Below are 24,859 nucleotides of genomic sequence, written 5' to 3' on the forward strand. Positions count from 1 at the left end.
TAATGTACAATAACAGGTGTCAAATACAGACAAAAAAAAAAGATACCGAGAATGATTCAAAATTGTAAAGAAAATAATGGGTTTTCTAAATGGTGCGAGTACGTGCTCCTTCCGCATGTCTATACGAAGACGAAGATGAAGATGATGATGATGTTCCTGTAGATGAAGTCCCTGCCTTCAGGTCACTTGCACGGATAATCTTTGTGATCGAGTATCCGCTTCTCATAGAGCTACTTGCATGCTTGTGCCACATCCCGCTTGCAGCAGCCAACATATCAACCTTGCTCGCATGCGCATTCCGTTGTGCCGTCATCCGCTGAATTTCTGACTGCCTGAGCCTGCTGTTTGTCGAAGTAATGCGCTTAGGGTTACCTGTGCTGGAACGCGGAGGCATCTTCTCGGCCAACTCTGTTGGATTCGTATAGATCTGCTCGGCTGAGGGAAGGACATACGCCATATGGTGCGACTCCATCGATACTGCCGGTCCCCCAGGAGCCTTGTAGTCCTTTGCAATGTACTGGAGCCACTTCTCCGCTGGCAATGCCCAGTTATTGTCAGAAGCTGGGTCGTTGACTTCATTCTCCACAGACTGTGTGAACGAATGTACGGACGACCTGAAAAGATCCTCCTGTTCTTCCGCTTTAGGTAAATCGGATGCCGGATCTTTCATCAACGGTTCTTGAGCTCCAGTCTCGATCACATCCTTGTCTGGGGTAAAAACAACGGTTCCTTCTGTGGCCTCCACAGTGACTAAAGGCTTCGTTATCTCGACGGTCTTATAGGGCATTGGTGTGTCCGGAATGATATCGACTGTCGTATTGTGTTCATCAGATGCAGTCGTATCCTGAAAAGCAGCTGGTTCCTCCATCATTGTCATCCCCCATTTACCCTCGGACGTATTTCTCATACCGGGAAGTCTAGGTCTCATTAGTTGCATCACGGTACGTGGCTTGGGTGCCCCTTCCTCACCATCCTTCTTCCTGCGAGTGCTGGTACTCCGAAGACCCTTGCTGCCCTCTCCCTCATTATCACCATTTGCTCCAGATGCTGCTCTCTTAGCCTTCAACTTCTCCAACAAAGCCTTCTCGGCCTCAGTCTTTCTCTGCTTTAGGGTCTTCTTGATCTCCGACATGGTACTCATGCCCTGTGCCTCCAGGAAAAATTCCTGTGCCTGATCTTCATCCTGAGACAGCGACTGAGTCAACGACTGGTCGGTTTCGGATTTACGCTCCTGGTTTGCCTGCAACTTGCGAAGTTCTTCCTTGCTTCGCAGCTCCAGTGGGAATGGAACATCTGATGCATCCACAAATCCTTCCACAATTTCCCCTAAACTGCCTCCTTGTGTTAAATCCAAGACGCCTTCGATGGTCAAGCTTTCGCCGTGAGGGATAGGAACCTTCTGCGTTGGTGTCAAGCAGTCCATATTGACCTCCTTGCGGAAGACATGATCAATATCGACAGCCGAGAAGAACGCGACGGACTATAGTGTAGTCATATGGCAGGGTATAGAGAAGTATGGGTTAAGTATATTGCGACTTAGCAAATAGAAACAAAGCGTCCAATTGAACTGCTTACAAAGCGACTGCTTACCTGAGGAAGATCATGAATGCCCAACTTGTACGAAAACAGGGCTCGCGTCCAAAGGTTGCTGATCTGCAATGCAAGCGTGGCCCGAGCAGTGTCCTCCTCCTTGACAATGTAGCGCACTTCGTCGTGGACACAGAGCATGAACCGTGCCTTGATGTCGTACTTTTTGATCAGGTAGTTCATCGATACCAGCAACATATGAAGGTAGTCCACGCCTGAAGACTGCACCACCCAATTGACACGCGAGGTCATGAACTGGTTCTCCGTGTGCTTTGGCTTCAATGCATCGGTAATACCGCAACCCAATGCCGGAGTTCTCGGATCATCTGCGGTCGCTGTCCTCTCCAAGCTGTTGAACATATAGCTCTCCGTGCCTCCATGCCAAAATGGTCGATCCGTGACCAGTTCGTAATCGACCGGCTTTTGTTGCTTGGTGCCCTTCGTGGCAGTATACAAATTCCCCGCCCTTTGCTTCGCCTCCGCTGCCTCGATTGTCGAGTTAAATTGCTGTAGAAGTCGTGCTGCGAATTTGACGCCTGCTCCATAGATTCGCCCATAATTGAACACCTTGGCCTGGTCGCGAGAGATACCCAAGATCTGCGCAGTCTTCGAGTGCAAATCCGTTCCTGCCGCCTTCGTGCCCTGCAATGTCATCCAGCCTAAGGCAGTCGCGCCGTGCATTCGAAACTGTGCATCGCCCATCAAGCTCGAGATCCAGAGCTCTTCAGAATCCACGTCGGCCCCAACAATCTTGTAACCAGCAGGCGCCTGGACCATTGACTTGAGCTCAGACCCGATACGGTTCTTCTTTGCATTGCTGGCTGTCATCCACGTCTTTTCGACCGCCCGCCTTGTTACCGTTCCCATGGTGATAATCTGGGGGAGGATCATGCCGTTCAATCGCCCTTCTCCGCGGTCAGGCAAGCCCATCCGATCACTCAATTTATTGGCGTCCTTGTCCCAGACAACGAATTGGTCCATGATGCGCTCTCTTGCACTGACCCAATATGCACACTGCGCGTTCATGTCTAATGCCTGTTTGGCAAGCGTGCTACTTCCGTCCTTGACTGACCCTCCCTCCGGTACATAAGAGCTCAGGATGTTGTCCTCAAAATATCCGACATAACCCTTGGCTAATGGGTTCCCAACGTTCATACCATCACCAGCCTTGTGCGGAACTTGATAGTAACGGAACCGATTAGAATCGATGCTTGGTTGATATCCCGCCTCGTTCTCCAATGGAAATGTTAGTTCTGTGGCCTTGGTGACAAAATCCTGGTCCTCCTTGGGAACTTTAAAGGTCCATCCAAACAACTTGGAGTGCACAAGCGGATACCCGCGCCATTGTAACCTCATCAGCAGTGGCGCCGCCCTTTGCCGAATCGTTACCTTGATTCTTTGGTCCTTGGGATCCCAGAGTGCACGGTACCATGCAGGCTTGTCCGGTAGCAGCTTGGTTTGGCAGACCCACCTGGGTTCCTGTCCTTTCAGCCAGCCTTTGCCGTTGGCCCGTGGCTTTCCTTCCTTCCATCTGCGCTCGGGTAGCGTCCAATCAAGTTGACTTAGCCATGGATCCGATTCGTAAAACTGCGGGTCCTTCTCAAAGTTCTCCATTGCCTTGTCCGCCAACGCCAGCAGTTTTGACTCAACAGTTTGTGCCATCTCATTATACGTTTTGCTGCAGCGGTCGATATACGCGGTCCAGCCCTCATTCACTGTCAAAAACGACGATCCCATTTGCAATATGCCGGCGAACGAGACAGGGTGTGGGCATGTCTCAAAAAATTTCGGAAGAATCTTCTGGTAGACGGCATGGGTGGCGGCAACATCCTGCCCACAGTACGTCATGAGTTCCTGAAAGTGCTCCTGAACTAACCCAATATCCCGCGCCTCCATCAAGATATTCCTCGGCGCCTTGTCCATTTGAATTCCGCAATGGAATTTGGAGACTTGGAGTAGACTGTTGATGGAGCTGACATCAAAGTACTTTCCAGTTGTGTCCTTACACGCGTGCAAATATTCAGAGTTCTCATTCTCAACAGCCTTGGAATATTTGAGCCAGCTGGGCCGCTGTTGCGTGCAAAGTCCCGAAACTGCAATGTGAAGACTCATGGTATCCAAATAACGAATCCCATTCTGCTCCAAACAGTATTCCTCTAGGACGCGTGCGCGATCGTAACCGACATTGTGGCCGACTATGACTTTTTCTTCGCCTTTCCTGTTCCTACTAGGACCAAGCGATATGAGGTGGTGATCGTTATGTTCTCCGTCCTTGGTCACTGGGTTGATGAGCCAAGGTGAGACCCAGCCGTACCAGGCGTCTGAGGACATAGCGCAAGCCATAATGGGGTACTTGCTCAGCGCCGGAACCGTTTCCACGTCGAATGTTAGCATTTGCTCCTTGGGGTACTCGATCTGGGAGATCGATCCATCCCTGCCGTACCGTGTCCATCCTGCTTGCATGACCCATTGTTTTGGTGGTGCGTGAACTGGCGACTGCGCAAATGTAACGGCCATGTCTTTGTACGTAGCCGAGTCGTGAACTCCGATATTGTAAAAATGGTCCTCGATGTTCTGGCCCCGCAGCGATGGAACTTGAAATGTTGTGTCCGGTACAAGGATGGCTTCTTTCCCCCACAAGTCTTGTTTCTCAAGATGACTAATAGAGCATCGGACCATATCTGGCGTTGGTTCCATAGACGATGCTAGTACTGCTCCAGCGGATGTCTTTTGAGTGCAGACCGAAGACGGCGGGAAAACTTTTTGATGGAGTTCTGGGTGGAGCATCTGTACATCGACCATGTTCTTCCTGAGCGCTATTATGTTTCGAATCAAATGCACAGCCGTACATGCATGATATACGTTAGACCGCTATACAGACCCTTAAACAGAGTATGAGGGGCGACTTTGTACACAGTGTCCTTACGAGATATGGGTGTATCTCCTAAGGTAGAGAGTAACCTGAAACGTATTTGTGGATAGTTCTTTCCAGGATACCGATGTGCTTGAACGAGGGATCCAGTCAAAAGGACTCGACTTGATCGTGATATAGGCCGTGCTGCTGGTGCTACTGATATAAGAGTGGTGGCAAAGAAGCGGAGGTCGGTGCGTGAACTCGTCGGCATGGTTCCCATTGCTGTGCATGCGTTTAAGTGGCGTTGATATTGATGCGGTCGCGGCGAGTGGCGCCAGGGATGCCGTGTCACCAGGCGCTGGACCATGTTGGGATGTACTGCTGCTGGAAGAAGGAGCTGGTTGCCATTGCCTTTGGAAAAGAAACTCCCTTTTTCAGGCATGGAAAAAAAACAACCAAAAACAGTATATCACGTGCCTATCTCTGCTTCAAGGCGGGTCTATTGAGTGCCTCCAGCGACCACCTCTGCTCCCACACTTCTCCCTCCCTCTGACTCGTTCATTCTTCCCCGCAACCCTTTCTTCATCTTTTATCACCTTCTTTCTCCTGTCTCTGTTCCCTCCCAACAACTCTCGGCCCCATGGGAAAGAGAAAGAGCAGCCGCAAGCCGCAGGCGAAGGTCAAGAAGGTTCTTGACACTCAGTTCGATTGCGTAGCCTGCTTCCACGAAAAGTCCATCAATTGCAAGCTGTAAGGAGATCGGAACCCCAAATCTAGCAACATGCAGCTGTGTATTAGTTGTGGATCCATCCAAGCAATTTGAATCTCGCTATGTCCTCTGTGAGGCCTTGACAGATCCTGTTTTGTTCCTTTGCTGACCAATGAAAATGGTTGCTAAATGGAATAGTGATTTCGACCAAAAGGTGGGCCACCTCCAGTGCCGCATGTGCGGTGTCAGCTACACCTGCGCTATCAACTGTACGTATCAAGCCTTGCAACTTTATCTAGTCTTTTCAGAGCAGAAACGGATAGCTCCTTGTCTCAACAGACGGACCAATGGCTCCGATATTTGACTAATTTCCTGCATTTACTGCCATTATATCGTTGCATAGACCTCAGCCATGCTGTTGATGTGTATCACGATTGGATCGATGCCTGCGAGGCCGTGAATACTGCTGGCAAAGCAGCCAAGTCTGCAGCGCAGGATCGCAACCGTGACAGAGACAGGGACAGGGATAGGGTTCGTGATGATCGGGACGACGACAGACCCAGGCGAAGCAAACCATACGACCGTTATGATGACGATGATGATTAAGAGGGATCAGGAAGGATGCCATTGATCAAGCGGGAATTATGCAGGAAATGCATGCAGTCAGAGGGACTCAATGGCATTACCATCAAATTTTGTGCAGCTTCGCTTCCCTCACTTTCAGTCATGGTCATCGAGCACTTTTTTCATTTTGTAACATATTTCATACATGGTCAGCAACATAGGCCGATTACTATTATAATGAAGCCCCGTAAAAGACTTTTAAAACCATTGCAGAGATTTGCACCTCAAATTTTTGGTAAAAAACCACAAAGGAATAAACCGCTCTTCTTTGCTCTTAATAAAAAATAATAATAAAATGTTCTAGATGTCGCGTTAAACTGCACTTCGAGGTATTAGGACCATCTCTGGCATCCACAGATGGGCCCACAATGTTCAGGACATGTCTCCAGCACTGCTAAGTGACCCTTCGCTTAGCGTCAGTAGCCTAAACAATGTGCTGCCTCTTTGTCCTGCCGTGTGTTTCCCGCTTCCAGAGCAAGAGGCGTTCATTCGATGCTAGACAATTCGGTCCACTATTCTCTCAATGGAGCGCTCTTTCGTCGCCCTTCAAGATCGGTGCAAGCAGAAGAGCGTGTGCCCTGGATGCATCAGTGCATTCTCCAACTCACGCAATCGATCTAGTATCTTCTACTGTTGTGATGCGCCTGGTTAAATGGCATAATTCTCTAATATCTGAAGTACCACGCAAAGAGGATGGTTTTAGCACTCCTCGCCAAGAATGCGGGAGGTTCTCATTTGATTATTGAGGCTGATCACAGTCTCTAGACCGTTGTGAGGTTCACTATGAGGGGTCTAAGTCTTTTCTCCAACTTTGCTTCGTGTAATTCACGTTCAATTGATTTCAGGCCGCCAAGTTGAGCATAACGCATGGGAGGAGTAGTATGAAAACAGCTAATCCCATCGACGCTAATATCATAATACAAGGTTACTCTCGCTTACTGTTTATATAGACCAAGACGTTGGCCACTGATAGCTCTAACAGTACACATGTAATTAGGGGACGAGCTACCTCACTCACCCGCAACTCGTTAAAAGGTATATTTTCACTCTCAAATACAATATTTCTATCAGTTTCAACAGTTGTCCCTTACAGCATCCATCCCATTCACCTTACTTAGTAAGTAAGTGATGATATGAGGTATCCATCCAAGGCGCTGCAGTTGATATTGTTATATGGGGCAGTAACCGAGAGGCATCGCGCATCTAATAGAAGCTTCATCCTGAGTAATTTGGGTGCTAAGAGCAATGGTATAAGCAAACCAACAGTAAAACAAGGCAGATAAAAGGCCACTGAACGTTAAGTGAAAGCATAGAAAGTGTAGAGTGCTTTATACCAGAGAAAGGCAAATACTAAATAACTATAAAGTAAGGCTCGGACAAGACCTTCTATCCACCTCTGCAAAATAGATCCACATCCGAAGTGGTCTATAGATATCCACAGGTTCGACAAGGAACATCGGCGACAAATAGCTCCAGGGTCCACAGAGAGAACTGTGGACACTGGGACAATAATTGGCAGTCGGTGGTTTGTCGTTACCACTGTTCCCCTAAAAAGGCACATGCTAAGGGTAGCACTCTTTAGGAACGTGGTGGCTCAGACTCGCCAACAACACCCATAAAAGTCTCACGCCCCCCACTCTTCCCTGGCCCCACGTTCTCGCCTGTCGTCTTCATCCTACTTCCTACTTACATTTTATCTTGCTAGCCACCTTGCCTACAACGGTGACATCATATCCCATAATCCTATTATACCCGCATCTAATATTCATTTTAAGGTTCGGCCGAGTTGCGCACAGCATTTTCGTCAGAGTTAATTTGTAAGTATTGTTCTCGTTAGGTCCGCTAGATCTTGTCGTCTTTTCATGCTCCTTTGCTCACCTTAATCTATTCATTACTACAATGTTCTTAATGCTGTTGTTCCCCTTGGAGCAGCTAAATGCTTCACAACATACCTCTTCGCTCCTTCAAGCCTCATAAGTTTACAGCTGTGTCGCTTCGATGTTTCGTCGGTTGAGTCAATTGACCGGTCGATGTGTACCAATGCCTTGATCCCGCCACTACCACTCGTGCACTTGTATTTATGTGCATCGACGACCCATCGATTCAGTGCTTGGCCAACATGACCATTAAAGGGAGCCCAGCTGACATGAAAATCACCAGTTCGCACATCTATATCAATGTAATATCGCTGTACTACGGATACACCGTATCAACCCAGGCGTCGATTCACTACGGTTATTGCAGGGAGAGAATACGAGCCCAAAACTAGGCGGCTGCTACTATCGTCCAGCTGATGCGATGGTCCATGGTCTTCACTGCAAACTCTGCGAGACGTTTATCCAGAACAAAGCTATCCTTAACCTGGATGGTCCACCCACTGCGCAAAAAGGAGTGCACTGCACATCATGAAAGATCTGAAGTGAACCTCAAGCAGTAGTGGGATGCTTACCACTCCCTTGTCCGAACGCAAGTTTTAATGAACCACTCCATGGTCCATTCGACTCAAGTTCAGCAGCCAACGCTGACCCCAATTAACATCCCCGCAACGCCCATTCCAACTACCGACGCTGCTGCTCGTGTCTCTATGAGCATTGTGTCTCCATCACTAACATCTTACTCTTGAAGAACCAAGATTATCAAGGAGACCCAGAAGGCCAAGCGCTTCTGGCAAACCGTCAGGGGACGTATCTCTTCGGCCGACCTCGTACCCCGCCTCAAAAGCCTTGGTTGAGATGTCTGCCGATGTACCGGCGAACCGGACATATGTATCTCTACCTTAGCCCTGCTTATGTATGTCGTGGCAAGTGACTCCGACTATCTTTTCCACATGGTTGATACTCTCTTCCACCAAGGCCCCAGAACAGACCGAGTTCCAACGCATCGAAGTTTCGATCGATATACTTCAGCGGCTTGGCGTCAGTGCAGTGATATGAATCGTAGCCGGTATCCAAGTGCTAAGGAGCATCCAGAATGCGCATGGCCTTACAGTGCCTCATCTTCTACAGGGGTATTACGACGCTATAGCGAGTAAGCTGAACTTGCCGAATCCACATCCGGTCAGCCACTACGACACCGTCTTTAACGTCTTCTTGAGGTGTGAAGACCGAGCTATCTTCAACCCGGACACTCATTTCACTCCAGTGGGGTTTGATGGCCTGATGTGTGATGCCGTCCTAGAGTTGGACGCTTTTTTTGCCGCGGTTCAAGGCCATGAGACGTCGGCCCCTACCACACAGGCAGCACAAAACGAGCACATGGCGCCGAACTAGGACCAAATCAAGGCATACCGAATTTTGTCAACTCCGACTCAGGCACCCGTCCTAGCCACTCTAACACCAATCAAAAAATCAGCGAAAAAGAGAAAGCAGAAACCGAAGTCCATACTCAACCCGTCGTCTAGACGTGCTAGGGCCATTCCATCAGAGACCGCTGGCACGGGTGCATCCAAGTCCAGAAATCAGGCAGTTCTCATGGACACGGTCCTCAGTGCCAATTTCGAGACAGTTGTGTTGAACTACGACACTCTTTCGACGCAGCTAAGGACCGATTTGTCCGAGGTCATGGGTGCCGACGGGGCTGAACGGGACCAGTTCCACAAGCATGTCATTCACGCAGTTCAAGAGATAGTACGTGCAGCGACAGACACGGTCGGATGCACTCAGCAGGCGATTGTGGCGTACATCGACGCTGTCACGGTTGCCCGCCCTGGCAGAAATCGACACAGGATATCGCCGAAAAAAATACGTGTTAAAGGGATCGATCACCACGGATGGATACGTCCTCAAACAATTGCTTGCTCCCTAACCAAGGAGAAGGAGCGAGGTGGTGTTACCACGCCGAATATAACGAGGCAGAAGCTAAAGGACATAAATTGTTCTGGGAGACGAATACCAGGCGGAGGAGCAGCTAGGCAACTTGGGAACATACACGGTTGTCGGGGTTGATCCAGGGGTCAGGAAGATTGCCACAGCGATCGTTATTAGCACGGCGGATCGGTCGTTGGCGAAAAAAGTCTTGGCTTCGCAAGGATTGCACACCTACGCCAAAATTCCACAGGGCGAAGAGAAGGGCTAAATTTCAAGCTGCAGCAACCTAGCGTCATGAACGCACACGAGCTGGAGCAGACCATTCAAGCGATCGTGCGTCTCCCAATATTACCACCAACACCAGCGCCATCACTAGCACTAGCAGCACCGGCAACGACCAACATCGACCAAGGTACTGCCTGAAGATCACTACGCGAGAGACACATGATTATGGTGCTGGGAGTACAGCGACAACGTTGCTCCTTTTATTCATCACCATTGTTTAAGGTAAAGAAATAGCATCTTAAGCAGGTGAAAGGAGAGGCCTTCGATAAGGGCATCTCACGGGCAATGAACGCCGCTGGTTACAGGGGGATGTGGCAGCCAGGAATGGCAAGGCGGTGTTTGTGGTGGGGATGCAGAGTTTGGAAACAAAAAGGGGCCCCACTCTGCAGTAGCAATTCATAGCATCCTTAAAAAAGGTAACACGACACCTGCACGCACTTGGTGATAATGATTTGCACAAAAAGATTTATTGAACTACGATGCGGTTAAATAATGGACCACAACATAGTAGTGCTCCGTACTGATGAATAGAGAATCTCTATAACGTGCTACCAGTGCGGTGCCTTTAAAGGTCGAGGGTGGGGCCATCAAGTGTCAACAATGCAACCAAGAGAGGGGTCGAGACCATAGCGCTAGCCGCAATATGGCTCGCGCCGCCCTCCGTCTCATAGAGCGTCAACAGTGGCCCCCGGAGCTGACATGCCTGCAACAACACCAGCACCAACAACAACAACAGCAGCAGCAACAACAATAACAGCAGCGGTAATAACACTAAGGGCCGCGTGGAGCGACAGAGTAGACACAGTAGGGGATGAAAAAGAGCTGTGTCACTATCTCTTGTGAGCAAAACTTAGGAGCTCTGTTATCATGAGAGTCCTCGCCAAAAAGTCGCATCCCATATATTTTTCGATTTGAATGAATTGACTAGAGTAACTTTCCCTTTTAAAAAAAAGGTTTCGCGTACAACCCTTAATTCTCGCGCGCTCACTTGGGTAAATGGGTATGGTCCATGATCAGTCTTTTCGTACATGAACAGAAGGGCACGTGCAGCTCATGGGCTACTGAATCGAATTTCGATACTTTAAAAATATATGCGATGCGACTTTTTGGCGAGGACTCTATTGATGAAATTGTCGCTGTCTTTAGTGAGGATTTGTCTTAGACGAGTATTTGTGATCAAATCCGTGCTGATTTGGACTTCATGGACGACCTTGCCGATATGGAGGATGATGCGTGTCATCATAGTCGTCGCTTCTTGAGCCATGGTGCTGTGGCAGCTGCTGTGGTTGTTGTTGATGACGGTAATCGTTATAGTCCCGGTAGTCCTCATAGTCCTGGTAATCCTCATAGTCCTGGTAGCGGTGCTGCAGTGGTTGTGCGTGTAAATGTGAATGGTGCTGTCGTGCCTGCTGTAATTGCGATTGTGGTTGCTGGTGTTGATGCTGGTGTTGATGCTGGTGTTGTTGATAATGCGACTGCTGTGACTGGTGCTGGTGCTGATGCCGGCGCTGATAATAGTGTTGATCCTGCTGACGAAAGGATGGCGGACTGCGCTGGCGTGGAGAGGGATCTTTAGACGACACGGAATACCTGCGATTCTGAGCAGTGGCCAGTTCACGCAGACTGGCCATGGTCATGGCTGCTTCCTGTCGCTGTTGCATATCTTCGCTGTCTTCTTGGTCATGATGTCTTCGCTCTTGGTCTTGATCCTGATGCGTCGGACGTGTCATAGGAGGTTGGAATCGATGGTGCTGAGTCCTGTTCCTGTTCGTCGTAGTCGTGCTTGCTGCTGCTGTCCCATTCGTCAGGGGCTCGTATGAGACTTGGATAGAGGCGCCTACAGAGACGGGAAAGGCTCTGGATTCAGTGGACTGGACTGCAGAATCGGCATCATCAGAAGAAACAAGATCGGAGGAAGGAGGGAGACCAGAGAGGGAGAGGGAGGCCGTTGCCGCATACTCGTGCTCCTGTCCCTGCCTCTGCTCCTGCTCCTGCTCCTGCTCCTGAGAGATAAACGGGGCTATACCGCTGTGAGTGGTGCGCTGGTGTGTAATCAGACGCGCAAGTTGGGTATATGTTGCGCCGCATCGGTCATGGCGACACACGTACGGCCGCAGGCCATGGTCGGTATGAACGACTCGATGATGCGACAGGGACGACGACTAAACAGATCAGGGGCAAAAGAAAAACGAGAAACGAGTACAATGAGTATATTTCGGCAAACAAAACAACAATGACCGCCTTCCCGCTGAACTGAATGTGTCTTCCTCTTCAATACTCAAACAAAAACAATAAAGCCAAGGCCGATCGATCGAGATCTTGACATTGAGCCCGGATTTTTTTGTCAACTTACAGTGTGAAAAGCCTTGTTGCAGCCTGGGTAACCACAAGGATATGGAGGTTTACCCGAATGGATCCTGTAGTGAGTCGACAAACGCGATTCCATCGTGAACTCTTTTCCACAGCGGGGCCATGTACAGCGGTACCTACAAAAAAAAAAGCGGGAGGAAAAATAAGTATTCATATCCACCCATGGTGGGTAAGCAAGTGAGAAAAGTGGGGCTATTTTTTTTTTGTCCCTGTGGATGGGCTCATGTAATCTTCTTTTCTCCCCCTTCATTCTTGCATTGTTCACAAAGCATGGGGCATTGCTTTGTTGTTTGAGCACATGCTGAATCACCGCCACCGTACTCCCGCCTCATGTCCAGAACAGAGGAAGCAACCAAGCAATTGAGCAATCAAGCAATCAAGCAATCAGGCAAGCACACAAGCACACAAGCACACAAATACATAAGAAGGAAGAAAGGAAAAGACGGAATGCGATGTAATTCTACAGCAGGGTATGTTTTCGTGTTTGCGTGTGTGTATACATATATGTGTGTGTATGTGTATGTGTGTTTTTCTGTGCGCTCTTGTGTCCGAAATGACATCGTCGAAAGATGCATCCCATAGACACAACTTGATAAAGAAACTGATACGCATTGCCATGCAAAGGGCAAAGAGATATGACAGCAACCAGTATGCAAACCTCTTTCGTAAGAAAACAATCGCGTACTCGGATAAAAAGGAGGAGAAGGTGGACATGGGCATGCGACATGACTCCATACAGGATAGTGTGGCAATGGGAGAACAGGCGCATGCATAGTGACAAAGACAAGGGCCCATGTGTTATGAGGACAAGGGGAAAGGAGAGACAAGTGGTGTGTGAAATTTCAAGATTTGGATCTGGAACTTTACACAGAATCGGGCATCGGTTAACTTACTTTCCGTCTGCATTCCGCTGAAACTTGGGTGTCGTCTCATTGCCGCTATCTTTGTCGTTGATGCTGCCACTACTACTGCCATTGCTGTTGCTAATATTGGCATTGCTGCTGTTGTTTGTTGTTGTTGTTATTGTTGTGGTTGTTGTTGTTGTTTCTATTGTTGTTGCTGAATCCTTCCGTTGCTGCTGTTGATGCTGATCATCAGGCGATTTTGGCGTGGGATGTTCCTGCTTCAGGGACAGGGGCGTGGGCACGGACACGGGGGGGTCAGGGGGATTCCTGTATACAGTACCTCCGATACTGGCACCACTACCACTGCTACTACTAATAGCACTCTCGACTTCATCAGACTCCAGCTGCGTTGCTGCTGTTGATTTTCGGACATATTTTCGCCTGTATCCTGGTGCCGGCGCTCGCTCCCGTTCGTCACTCGGCGACAATTTGACACCAACGTTCGAGGGCTCTTCGCCTGGGGTGGGGGGCTGGTTTGTGTTCCATAATGCATGGGTGTTATAGTCCTGATCAGGGTGCGAGGCGAATGGATGGGTCGAGGCATCCTTTTGATACTTGTTGAGACATGCTTGACCATATGTGCTGCTGTCGTTGCCATGGACGCTATTAATATTGTTGTTGGTGTTGTTGTTTCGGTAGTGCTCAGCCTTCATTGACGTTGCAGTCTCGAGATGCTCGACCGACTCTGGGTTGGCATGTTTCCTAGAATCCGATGGTCGTGGATGTGGATGTGGATGTGAATATAGAGTAGTCGTGTCAGAATGAGACGGCCTCTTGCGATCAGGGGAAGGAGAGTCGGATTGCTGAAGATCAAGGACGTCTTGCTCCGAGTCGGATCCGAGGGGGTTGAGAAGGTGGGAGATGTTCATAACTTCTTGAGTTCGCTTGCGGGCGAATGATTCAATTGCTGCTTGATATGATGGGATTGATTGGTCACTGTGTTTATGGCGAGGTCGTGGCAGAATAAAGAAAAAAAAAGTGTTGAAGCGGGATAGGAAAATGAGAAGAAAGAAAAAGAAGAAGAAAGTCAGGACGATGAGGATTGTCCAAGGTGGGAATAAAACAAAATAGGACGATGAGGATTGTCCAAGATGGAAAAATGATATGCAGATGTACACAAGGTATTTGGTTGTATGAAAAACAAAAAAATAAAAATGAGGACTGGATGGGTTTCTATTTTAGCGAAGGTTTTCTCGCTAAGCGCTGATTCCTTCAGAAGACCACAAAAAAGAGACACCGCCTATGCAGGAACCAAAAAGAAACAAGAGGGACTGACAGGTCAATCAATGGTCAAAGTAGGCCGAGGAAACAATAGCGCATATCAAAAAAAGGACCGACGACGATCGTTCCCCGCGATGCCAAGAGGCACTTTGAAGAAGTGTTCCTTTTACCTTTTTTTCAATCTTTTCCCTCCAATCAAATCAAATCAGCCCGATTCGACTTATTAGAGCAGAGTAAGCCACGCATAATCCTAGACCAAACAGAATTTCGAGTTCAAATGGGAAAGGCCCTGCAGTGGAGTGGTGAACAGACCATGCCCAAAGAGGAAAATTCGATGATGAATAAGCCAAGTGAGGTTAGGAAGGAGGAGCGTAAAAAAATAGGCGTTGTGGGTGTAAGAAAGAATTTCTGACGCTGTCCACCCTGCTTATTGGTGTTTTGGCCAAATGGCCGAAGGCGATATTGAACTAATGGAGCAGAAGAAAACCCCCCCCCCCTCCCACTCCCACTATGGAACAATTAATCAACCGAGGTTAGATGAATCCAATGAAGACGATGAAATGTACTTGCATTTGCATGCTCTGCAATAGTGGAATGGTGGATGGCGATGTCTCTCCTTACTTCGGCACAACCACAACAACAGAAAATCACGCTAACCAGAGGGTACATGCGTGCATCTCATAAATGCGCAATCTCAATATCCAATAGATTCCTATGCATATCATTGGATAAGAACTGTAAACAAGAGGAGTGAGCATTGGTGCACTGACTACCGATGATCACGCAAGAATGCCATATGCGGGAAGGAAAAGCGATTGACGCGTTCATGGCCATGGTCCCATCTTCCACAATGATATCATTTTGTGCACCGCATTCGGCAAACAATGTATCATACACGTGATGCTATTGTTCCTTGTGACTTTGTTTACTTTTGTGCACTTTTTTTTTTTTTGAGTAGGCTGGAGCGAAGCAGTCGTCAGTGTTGTGTTATTCACTTGCTCACTCGTACATCCTCCTCACTGTCCCTCCTCCTCACTACCATCCCTATCCTCCTTCGCATCTACATCTGCATCTTCATCAACCCCCCTCTTCTACTCTCTCTTTCTCTCGCTCTTCTCGCTCTCTCTCGCGCTCTCTCTCTCTCTCGCTCCCTCTTCCTCTCCCTCTCTTGTCTTTTATATTTCATACCACCCTTGTTCAGTATTTATTTTCATCTTTTTTGTTGGTTGAAGACGGGACAAATATCAGACAATGGAGGACAGCGCAGTGGCAAAAGTGTTGAACGAGGGCCAGGGCGCCAACCGTTACAAAGTAAAAATTCGCCTTGATGACTTACTAGAAGTGCCTTATATATCATGCCCTTGCTGACTTTATCTGGCTTCCTCATCTCGGATTTGAACATGATAGTACCAAAGTTTCAATGCCCGTGTCAATCAACTTAAGATCAAGATCACCCGCCAAGTCGGCTTGAAGGAGAGCGGAACCGTTGTAACTGGATCCTTCTTTAACGACTCACTCGAGGAATGGAAAGAGTTGAATCTGTCAGCACCATTTGTGCGCTTTGGACTGGATGTTAGGAACTACTGTCAATCACTACCACAGCTGCTGTATCATAAAGAGCAGGTCGTGGACTTATTGATCAAACACTTGGATGAGGCGAATGTGCTGGCCTTGGAACCTATCCTTGATCTGACCACGCAGCTCACAAAGGATCTGGATCAAGAGCTCTTCCCTTATTTTGACCGCATCTTGGAAGCAATTCTTCCACTGGTTGAGTTCCGTGATGTCCAGGTTATTGAGGTACGCGGCAAATAATAATGATTTGACTTAATATCGATCTTGTATGGATGTTTGTCGAATCTGACCTAACTCTGTATTACAATCTCTGCAGTGGGCATTTAACTGCATAGCGTCGTTGTTCAAGAAGTACTCTGAACAGTTGAGGAAAGATCTATGCCCGACATACAAGTAAGCAATTGACGATGCAAATCACATTTCGTGTTCCTTCTGCCGCAATCATACTAACAAATATCTCTGCCGCTTCCTAGACTTCTGGCGCCGTACCTCGGAGAGGACAACGCACAAAAACCATATATTCGTAATTTCGCCGCAGAATCGTTCTCGTATCTCATTCGGAAAGCACCCACCGACCATCTCAAAGTCATTTTGGTCTATATCCTGGAACAGCTGCGCGAGTCACCAACGGAAACTTATGTTGAAGGCGTTGCCAAACTCTTTTTCGAAACCATCAAGCTGGTCGGCAATCAGTTTCAGCATCGCGGTGTGGATGTCGTGCTGAGAGAGGTCATTCGAGCACTGAAGCAGGAACAAGGGATTGCGGCAACAGAGCGCGCTATGAGCGAGAACACAACATTTAGGGTGCTGTGTAAAACACTGGTGCTCATGGTCCATTATTCTACTAAGGAACACTTCAAGGGTGTTTGCGATATGCTTTTGGCGGAGCTGGTCTCGAGCATCGATATGGTGGCAACCCCAGAGAATGCAGAGAGGCGATGGCTCAATATTGCAGAGTCTTTGGCCTTGCTCAATGTCTGCGTTTCCGTCAGAAAAGGGACCCGTGTTGATGGTAAGTGTATTGGTGGATATCATTTGGTTGTGTCTCTGGATAGTTTATTCTGATGCTGTGTCCCTTCTACATAATAGATTTCGCCAGGATCTACGAAAAAACTATCAAGGTGTCAACCTTGGCTCTCGCACCCCAATCTCAGGCGCCGTCAGTCGTTATCCAGGAGATGATGAAGCTGTCAAGCTCACTACTAGCATTTTCTCCACTCGAAAGCGTTCTCTTCCCTGGCGGCCTTTTGCTCGATTCGATCTACAAGCACGAGGTATGCACAGATTTACGGCTTTTATTGTTACGATGCTTATGCTATGAATCAATATATTAACTCATATTTTATATATTATGTTTTCTCATCTCTCAGGACGTCTCAACTGTGCTGGCATTCTCTATCTCGCTTATCAACATGAAATGGAGGCATTACACCCAGATTTTACTTCCGCATATCGTCAAGTACTGCGCGGCTCACTGGGGAGCTCAGCATTCGTGCCAAATCGTCGTATTCTTGGCCACACTCTTGACATCGGACCTGTTGGTATTGACCCCAGGGATGGTTGCGGCAACCGTTGACGAGAACGGACTCCTCAAATTTCCTACCGGCAAAGCGCCTTCCACCAAAATGAAGTCTGGCAGGGAGCTCAAGGACGGATCGGAGCTCATCGTGGATGGTATCATTCGCCTTCTTTCAGAGCCATGCGACTGGAAGGCAGAGGCGGATCTTTTGAGCCGCGTAACTCTCGGAGACGAAGAGAGCATCGCTACTCCACGCATAGCCCTGGCGACAGCAGCGCTGTCGATCGTGCCTCATATCTCCTCACCTTTTGCTGCCACCACGGAAGCCACCCTGAAACTCCTTCGCTCATTACTAAAGGCTTTGTCTGAGGAGGATCAATCGGTCACTCTACAGAAGCGGGCATTTGTCCAAGGATCAGCCATGGCGACTCTTCATATCCTTCTTGGAGAGACCATGGAGATTTTGGCCGTTGTTTGCGAGCGCGCAGGAGATGTTGGTGCCAAGATGCTTGCAGACTACTGGGACCTGGTGATTAAGGATGCACTGTTCAATTATGGCTCAAACGAAATTGTTCTTCGTGGCGTTGCCAAATATTGCACTGTTCTCAAACAAAGGTAGCGATCATTTTGTTAACTGTAATATGCTTTAGACATGTCGTGCTAGACGAGATATTAACTTACAATCGCATTTCTTATTATAGCAATATCTCTAATAATCTCTTTAACACGGAGACTCTCCGAGGGCTGTACCCTAAGTTGGAAAAGAACATCAATTCTCTCCAACACAGACGTCGGCTTCACACGCTACAGATCCTCTCTAGCTTTGATGCGATTCCCTATGAAGACAAGGATCCTCAGCAGAAGATGCTTCCTCAGTACGACATCTTCTTGCAGTGTCTTATTATCGAAGATGTTGAGGTAACCGTGGAAACATACCGAGAGAAGACCATGCAGATTCGCAAGCTCAACACTATGATATCGTCTGGAAGGGTCAATGAATTTTACAAGACCGCTACAATGCGTCTTTGTCTTGGTAAGTTGTTTATTTTGGCTCGATGGCGTGTTATTTTATATCTGTCTGACTTGTGCCGCTAATCAAAACTGCGATGCACCTCATTGATATTAGGTATCTTGACCATCAACTTTCAGCCTCTATGGGCGGACGCCACCACACTCCTCATTAAGACGGCCGAACTTCACCCTGATGCCTTTTGGGAGCTGTTATTTGGAGAGATCAAGAAGTTCGAGGACGAGGCATTGTTGATCGAGAGCGGACTTTCAACCCAGGCGATTGCAGATTATCATGAGATGCAGGACCGCCTTGGATTCAGCGAACAAGTCAAGGAACCGAAGAAGAAGGGACTCAACTTTGACTGCCCCAACTTCAAGAGGGTTCGACGGTGTCATGGCACGGCCTTTGAGTTGACAGATTCATCCAAGCAAGGAATGGCTCTAGTCATGCACTTTATCAAGATATATGCTCCAGGCGCCGATAGACTCGATTACTGGAATTACTATGGCTTGATCTTAAAAGCCTTGACGGAGATGCCTCAGATCGCTGAGATGCACAACCGCCAGTTGGTTCAGGTCTTCTTGAAGTTCATCGAGGATGAATACGAACCAGTTTGGAATCGCAAGGACGAGCGCGATCAGGATGAGGATGACGAGGGCGAAGAGACAGGCGAGAAGATGAAAGTGCTCCCCAAGACCACAAAGGACACCAAGAGCCGACTCCACCTGTTCCTTGCTCTGTTTGCCAAGTTCAAGAACCCCAAGCAGACGTATGAGAGCAATACTCTTCACGCCCTTTACCTTCGCCTTTTGATGATTGGAGATGCTCCTCTTCAGACCTTGGCCCTCAACTGCTTGTTTACTTTCAAATCACCTGCGCTGGTGCCATACCAGGACAATCTCAAGAATTTGCTGGACGACGTCAAGTTCCGTGATGAGCTGTCAACATTCATTATCGCCGAGGGCGAAGGCTCCAGCATTGGAGCATTGCATCGTGACGAAGTGATGCCCGTTATCATCCGACTTCTCTATGGCTGTATGATTGTCCGGAAAGGAAAGGGTTCCGCCAAGGCAGGCATGGCTGCTCGTCGAAAGGCCGTGCTGACCGCTCTCGGAGGCTGCAGCATCAAGGAGCTTGGCTTCTTTATTTCCCTCATGCTGAGCCCGTTTGATATCGGAACAGCTGGCGTTGTGAACGGCAAGTTTTTGTTCTCTCAGGACAAGGATGCAGAGCGTAATCCTCTCGGCCCTATCCGGAAGCAGATCGGCTTTTTGAATATTCTCGAGGACGTAATCAAGATGCTGGGCACGATCATTGCGCCATTCATCCCCCAGCTTTTGACCGCTGTTCTTTGCATGGTCAGCCAGGCGCAGGAGAGGATGGATCTGGATATGGCTGACCATTCCATGTTGGGTGCGGAAGAAGGCGCGATTGAGACCCTTCAGATTAAGCAGCTCAAGGATGTTCGCCAGTTCGGTATCAAGCGTATTACCAAGCTCTTCAGTCTACCTATTTCGACATTCGACTTTATGCCGTATGTTCCCGCCATGTATGAATCATTCTTGAATAGACGCATTAGTCGCTTGGATACCGAGAGTACACAAGCACCGTCCGCGATCATGGAGCTCCTTGCTGCGTGGGCCAGTCGCAAGCAGTACTTGCTTTTCCTTGTCCGTTACAACAATCAAGTCCTCGAGAAACTCTTCGGCTGTTTGTCAGCTAAGAAGGTCCGCGACTCGGTGATTTCCATGGTGCTCGAGATTATTGAGGATATCTTGAGCCATTGCTACGAGGAGAAGGACGGAATCGAGAAGCCGCTGACCGCACAAGTCCTGATCCCCTATACCGACTGTCTTCTTGACAATCTCGAGATTGTTCTCTCCAAGAGCAGCGGCGACGCACAGTTCGGCAAGGATATCTTTACCAAGAGAGAGATCTCGATCCTGTCCCAGATTGCTACATATGTCACCAACAGCTATCAGGCTGTCAAGTTGGTCGATCTTTTACTTCCCAGTCTCAAGAAGAACCACAGGATGGTCCCAGAGAAGACCAAGGCGGATATTCTCCGTATCATTGTCAACTTTTTGCCTATTATCCCGGATATGTCCCCAGAGAGCCCGCTCTTCGTCAAGTACTATAACCATCTGGTTGTTCTCTTTTCAACATTGGCAGCAAGGGACTGTCGTGTGCTGTTAGTCGACATTATGGCCGAGTTCGCCAAGATTGACTCTTCGCTCGAATCGGTTTCCAAGCTGACCGCTGAGCTTAACGCGTTCTCAACCACTCGTATTGACACACCGGATTTCGATCGCCGAATGGACGCATTCAATCTGCTCACAAGTTCGCTCTATGCAGAGTTGAACAGTCGCCAGTGGCTTCCCATTCTCCACAATATGCTGTTCTACATCCGCGACCCTGAGGAAATGTCGATACGTAGCAACTCGACCTTTGCCCTTCAAAAGTTCATTGACCGGTGCACCGAAATTCCTACCGACGATTCTCAGTACGAGGCGTTTATTGGCCTTTTGACGCACGTTATCTATCCAGGACTCAAGAAGGGCTTCAAGTCGCCGATCGAGTTGGTTCGTTACGAGTTCGTTGCTGTCTTGGCGCATGCTGTGAAGCGCTGTCCCGATCAGCCCCAGTTTTCGGATATGACCCCTCTGTTGGCTGGAGGTGATGAGGAAGCGTCGTTCTTCACCAACGTCTATCACATCCAGCTGCATCGCCGTATCCGTGCCTTGGCTCGCTTCTCGGAAGAATGTGCCAAGGGATCGTTCCGCGCCTCGACTCTGACACAGATCTTTGCCCCGTTGGTTGCCCATTTCATCTTCGAGGCCGACAAGAGCACGGACCACAACTTGGTAAACGAGACCGTCTCGACTCTGGGTATTATTGCTTCGCAGTTGCCTTGGGGATCATACTATGCGCTGCTGAAGATCTATCTGCGGCTCATTCCTCGCAAGGCTGAGATGGAGAAAATTTTGGTCCGCGTCGTCATTGCCATTCTGGACGGTTTCCACTTTGATATCAAGGACGTCGAGGTCTCGGCCGAAGATGCTGTTGCCATTGTCCGTAAGAAGACCCGTACCCCTAAGCTCAAAAACGTGTCGCGCAAGAAGGATGCCGATGAGAACGACGAAAGACCAGACGAGGAGGGTATCAAGTCTAGGAAGGGCGACGAAGAGGATGATGTCGAGATGGACGAGGCTGCGCTACCAGAGATTGCTAAGAAGACCGAGGGCCCCTCAGTAGAAGGGGAGGAGGAAGAAGGGCAGGAAGAAGACCATCAAGACGCCGAGGACGCTGAAGAGGCCGAAGGAGACGAAGAGGCCGAAGGAGACGAAGAGGATGCCATGGAGCTCGAGCTGTCGCCTGAGGAGGCTTCTAAGGCTCTTGCATTGAAAATCCACGACACTGTTATCAAGAAATTGCTACCTGAGCTCCACCGTTACCTCACCAATAAGGACGAAGCCAGTGTAATGGTCCGTGTTCCTGTGGCCCTTGCTATCACAAAGCTCCTCAAGGCGCTTCCTGACGTCTCCTTGCGTACAAATCTCCCTGGTCTTTTGACATCGGTCTGTCAGATTCTCAAGAGTCGCCAACAGGAGGCCCGCGACAGCACCCGTGATACCCTAATCAAGATCACGATGTTCCTTGGCGCCAGCTACTTCAACTTTATCCTGAAGGAGATGAAAGGTGTTTTGCTTCGCGGTTACCAGCTCCATGTGCTCGGCTTTACTCTCCATGCGATGTTGACGCACCTCATTCCGACGCTGCAGGTCGGTGAACTGGATTATTGTCTTAAAGAGATTGTCGACGTTTTGGTGAACGACATTTTTGGAGAGACCGGTATCGAGAAAGAGACTGAGGAAATCACGGGCAAGATGAAGGAAGCCAAGAGTAACTCCAGTTTCCACTCGTTCGAGCTCATGGCCGGCATTATCGAGTTCAAGAATATGGGACTAATTATGATCCCGCTAAAGGAGCTGCTAACGGAGACTGAGGCGATCAAGGTTACGCGCAAGGTGGACGAGGTCATGCGCCGATTGGCAACGGGTCTTAACAACAATCCTCGTTTCGAGACCAAGGAGATGCTGATTTTCTGCCACGGACTAATCTCTCAGAACCTGGCGATTTCCAAGACGAAGGAGGAGATCAAGAAAGAAAAGTCGCGAATGGAGATCAACTACACTGTCAATACGAGACGACCTACTCAGATCACGACGGATTGCTTCCCAGCCAATGCGCACCGTTTTGTCGCCTTCGGTCTTGGCATCTTTCGTGCATCTTTGAGTCGCAACAAGTTTGATGTGCGATCGACTGAGCAGCTCGCACTCTTGGACCCCTTTGTGAGAATTGTCGGAAACGGAGTGTTTGCCAAGCATCCGGACGTGATCCAGCAGTCGCTCAAGATTATGTGCATCCTCGCCAAACTGAAGCTGCCCTCGCTCGATGGTAACATGCCTGTGGTGATCAAGCAGACGTTCGTGCTGCTTAAGGCTCAGGGATCGGCCAAGTCCGAACTTGCGCAGTCCTGCTTCAAGATGCTGGCGGTTGCGATCCGTGAGTGCAAAAAGGTGATCGTCAAGGAGGAGCAGCTAACGATGCTTCTGAACATGATCAAGCCCGATCTGGAGGAACCTGAGCGCCAGACGACGACGTTCTCGTTGATTCGTGCCATTGTTTCACGTCAGTTTGTGGTTCCAGAGATGTACGATATCATGATGAACATTTCCGAGATTATGGTCACCTCCCAGTCACAGCAAGCTCGTGAGGAGTGTCGTCGAGCTTTGCTTCAGTTCTTGCTTGATTACCCTCAGGGCCGCGGTCGTCTTCGTAACCAGATGAACTTTTTGGTGAAGAACTTGGACTATGTCTTTGAGAGCGGTCGACAATCGGTAATGGAGATGATGCACGTCATTATCCAGAAGTTTGCGGACGAAGTGCTGATGGATTATGTGGAACTCTTCTTCTTGGCGTTGGTCATGCAACTCGTCAACGATAACTCGAGTAAGTGTCGCGAGATGGCCGGCGCATTGATCAAGGAGCTCTTTCAGAGAATGAACCGACAGAAATTAGACAACAGCTATGTGCTCCTCGGCAAATGGTTCGATCAGACGGAACAGCGTACTCTTCAGCGCGCAGCATCACAGGTTTATGGTCTTGCGATCGAGGCCTTTGGACCGGCGTTCAAGAAGCAGATTCCGACTCTGCTGCCCCGTTTGAAGTTTGCGCTCGAGTCCAGTCTGCAGATCATGGAGGAGGCTCAGGAACTGGCAGCTCTGGCGGACAAGTTTGAGGAGCAGGAACAGGATGCCATGGACTTGGATGCGGAGTGGGAGGTTGGCTATTATGCTCTAAACACGTTCACGAAGCTAGTGAAGCAGTTTCCGACGGTGATCAACTCTAGCGAGGTGACGACGTTGTGGCCGTTGATTCGCGAGCACATGCTGCATCCTCACGCGTGGGTGCGTCTATCGGCGACGCGTCTTTTCGGCGTCTTCTTTTCGGGCATTGATCCTGTCACTCGTTCGCCTATTGATAACAAGGCTGCGTCGGATTTGGTCCTGCCGCCCGAGATACTGAAGTCAGTTGCACAGAAACTGTGCGAGCAGTTGAAGAGTGAGTTCTTGTCCAAGGATTTGGGTGGTCAGATTGTGAAGAACTTGTTCTTTATTGCAAAATGCTTTTATGCACTTCCGAGTGAGCTCGAAATTACAGAGGAGAATCAAGATCAGGAGGACCAGGAAGATGAGGATCTGGATCTGGAGGAGAACCAGGAGGAGGAGGAGGAGGAAGAAGAGGAAGAAAATGGCAAGGCAATGGAGAATGGACGGGACAACAAGGCTGAGCTAGGAATCAAGAGATCGCTCTACTGGCTGGTCAAGCGTCTGTCTTTCCTCTCAAGAGGCGCTGCGATGAAGAAGAACGGCAGCAAGTCTATCATCCAACAAACATGCATCTTCCAATGCATGGCCGCGATCACGACACATATCCCCCCGACAGAGCTGAAGCCCTATCTGATCCCGATCATTGCGCCTATCTACCGTATTGTGAATGACGAGACGGCAAAGGGAGTGGACATGGAAGAGCTCAAGAAGCTGGGAGCAGAAGTCTTGGACCTAGTCCAGAAGCGTGCGGGCACGACAGACTACTTTTTTGCCTACAACCAAGTCCGCCAACGTGTGCTCGATGTTCGTCGTGAGCGCAAGCAGCAGCGGGTGATGCAGGCGATGAATGACCCAGAGGCGCGCGCGCGCCGTCGTATCCAGAAGAACGAGATGAAGTCACGTAAGCGACAGCTCAAGACGAAAGAGTTTGCCAAGGACAAAGTCCGTCTCACCACCATCAAGAAGCGTCGAGTCAATTAGAGCACTGCACCTTTTCAA

The 24,859-nt window shown here is 49.0% G+C and overlaps 5 protein-coding genes across 5 annotated transcripts; 3 read left to right on the forward strand and 2 right to left on the reverse strand.

The window, feature by feature from the left end:
• Positions 1 to 85: 85 nt before the first annotated feature.
• BC939DRAFT_502710 (DNA polymerase family A-domain-containing protein) lies at positions 86 to 4,721 on the reverse strand (the record flags this gene model as incomplete). The annotated part of the gene is made up of 3 exons (XM_051560311.1): positions 86 to 1,480; positions 1,591 to 4,403; positions 4,514 to 4,721. 3 exons carry the CDS (start codon positions 4,719 to 4,721, stop codon positions 86 to 88), a joined length of 4,416 nt encoding a protein of 1,471 aa, XP_051412867.1.
• Positions 4,722 to 4,889: 168 nt separating this feature from the next.
• On the forward strand, positions 4,890 to 6,043 carry BC939DRAFT_449899 (transcription elongation factor Elf1 like-domain-containing protein). The gene is made up of 3 exons (XM_051555440.1): positions 4,890 to 5,191; positions 5,349 to 5,419; positions 5,554 to 6,043. Exons 1-3 carry the CDS (start codon positions 5,082 to 5,084, stop codon positions 5,754 to 5,756), a joined length of 384 nt encoding a protein of 127 aa, XP_051412868.1. The 5' UTR covers positions 4,890 to 5,081; the 3' UTR covers positions 5,757 to 6,043.
• Positions 6,044 to 7,893: 1,850 nt separating this feature from the next.
• On the forward strand, positions 7,894 to 9,848 carry BC939DRAFT_502712 (uncharacterized protein; the record flags this gene model as incomplete). Its single annotated transcript, XM_051560312.1, has 4 exons — positions 7,894 to 7,953; positions 8,407 to 8,478; positions 9,086 to 9,469; positions 9,669 to 9,848. 4 exons carry the CDS (start codon positions 7,894 to 7,896, stop codon positions 9,846 to 9,848), a joined length of 696 nt encoding a protein of 231 aa, XP_051412869.1.
• A 925-nt stretch (positions 9,849 to 10,773) lies between these two features.
• BC939DRAFT_449908 (uncharacterized protein) lies at positions 10,774 to 14,308 on the reverse strand. Its single transcript, XM_051555441.1, has 3 exons — positions 13,129 to 14,308; positions 12,219 to 12,351; positions 10,774 to 12,027 (listed from the first exon to the last, which is right to left on the reverse strand). Exons 1-3 carry the CDS (start codon positions 14,007 to 14,009, stop codon positions 11,065 to 11,067), a joined length of 1,977 nt encoding a protein of 658 aa, XP_051412870.1. The 5' UTR covers positions 14,010 to 14,308; the 3' UTR covers positions 10,774 to 11,064.
• Positions 14,309 to 15,369: 1,061 nt separating this feature from the next.
• BC939DRAFT_528496 (armadillo-type protein) lies at positions 15,370 to 24,846 on the forward strand. Its single transcript, XM_051561459.1, has 8 exons — positions 15,370 to 15,672; positions 15,769 to 16,161; positions 16,253 to 16,329; positions 16,410 to 16,948; positions 17,026 to 17,210; positions 17,307 to 18,070; positions 18,157 to 18,488; positions 18,582 to 24,846. Exons 1-8 carry the CDS (start codon positions 15,613 to 15,615, stop codon positions 24,839 to 24,841), a joined length of 8,610 nt encoding a protein of 2,869 aa, XP_051412871.1. The 5' UTR covers positions 15,370 to 15,612; the 3' UTR covers positions 24,842 to 24,846.
• Positions 24,847 to 24,859: the final 13 nt, after the last annotated feature.

Source organism: Gamsiella multidivaricata, assembly GCF_025024155.1.
Source record: "Gamsiella multidivaricata strain RSA 2152 chromosome Unknown BC939scaffold_28, whole genome shotgun sequence".
Classification (NCBI taxonomy): Eukaryota; Fungi; Mortierellomycota; class Mortierellomycetes; order Mortierellales; family Mortierellaceae; genus Gamsiella; species Gamsiella multidivaricata.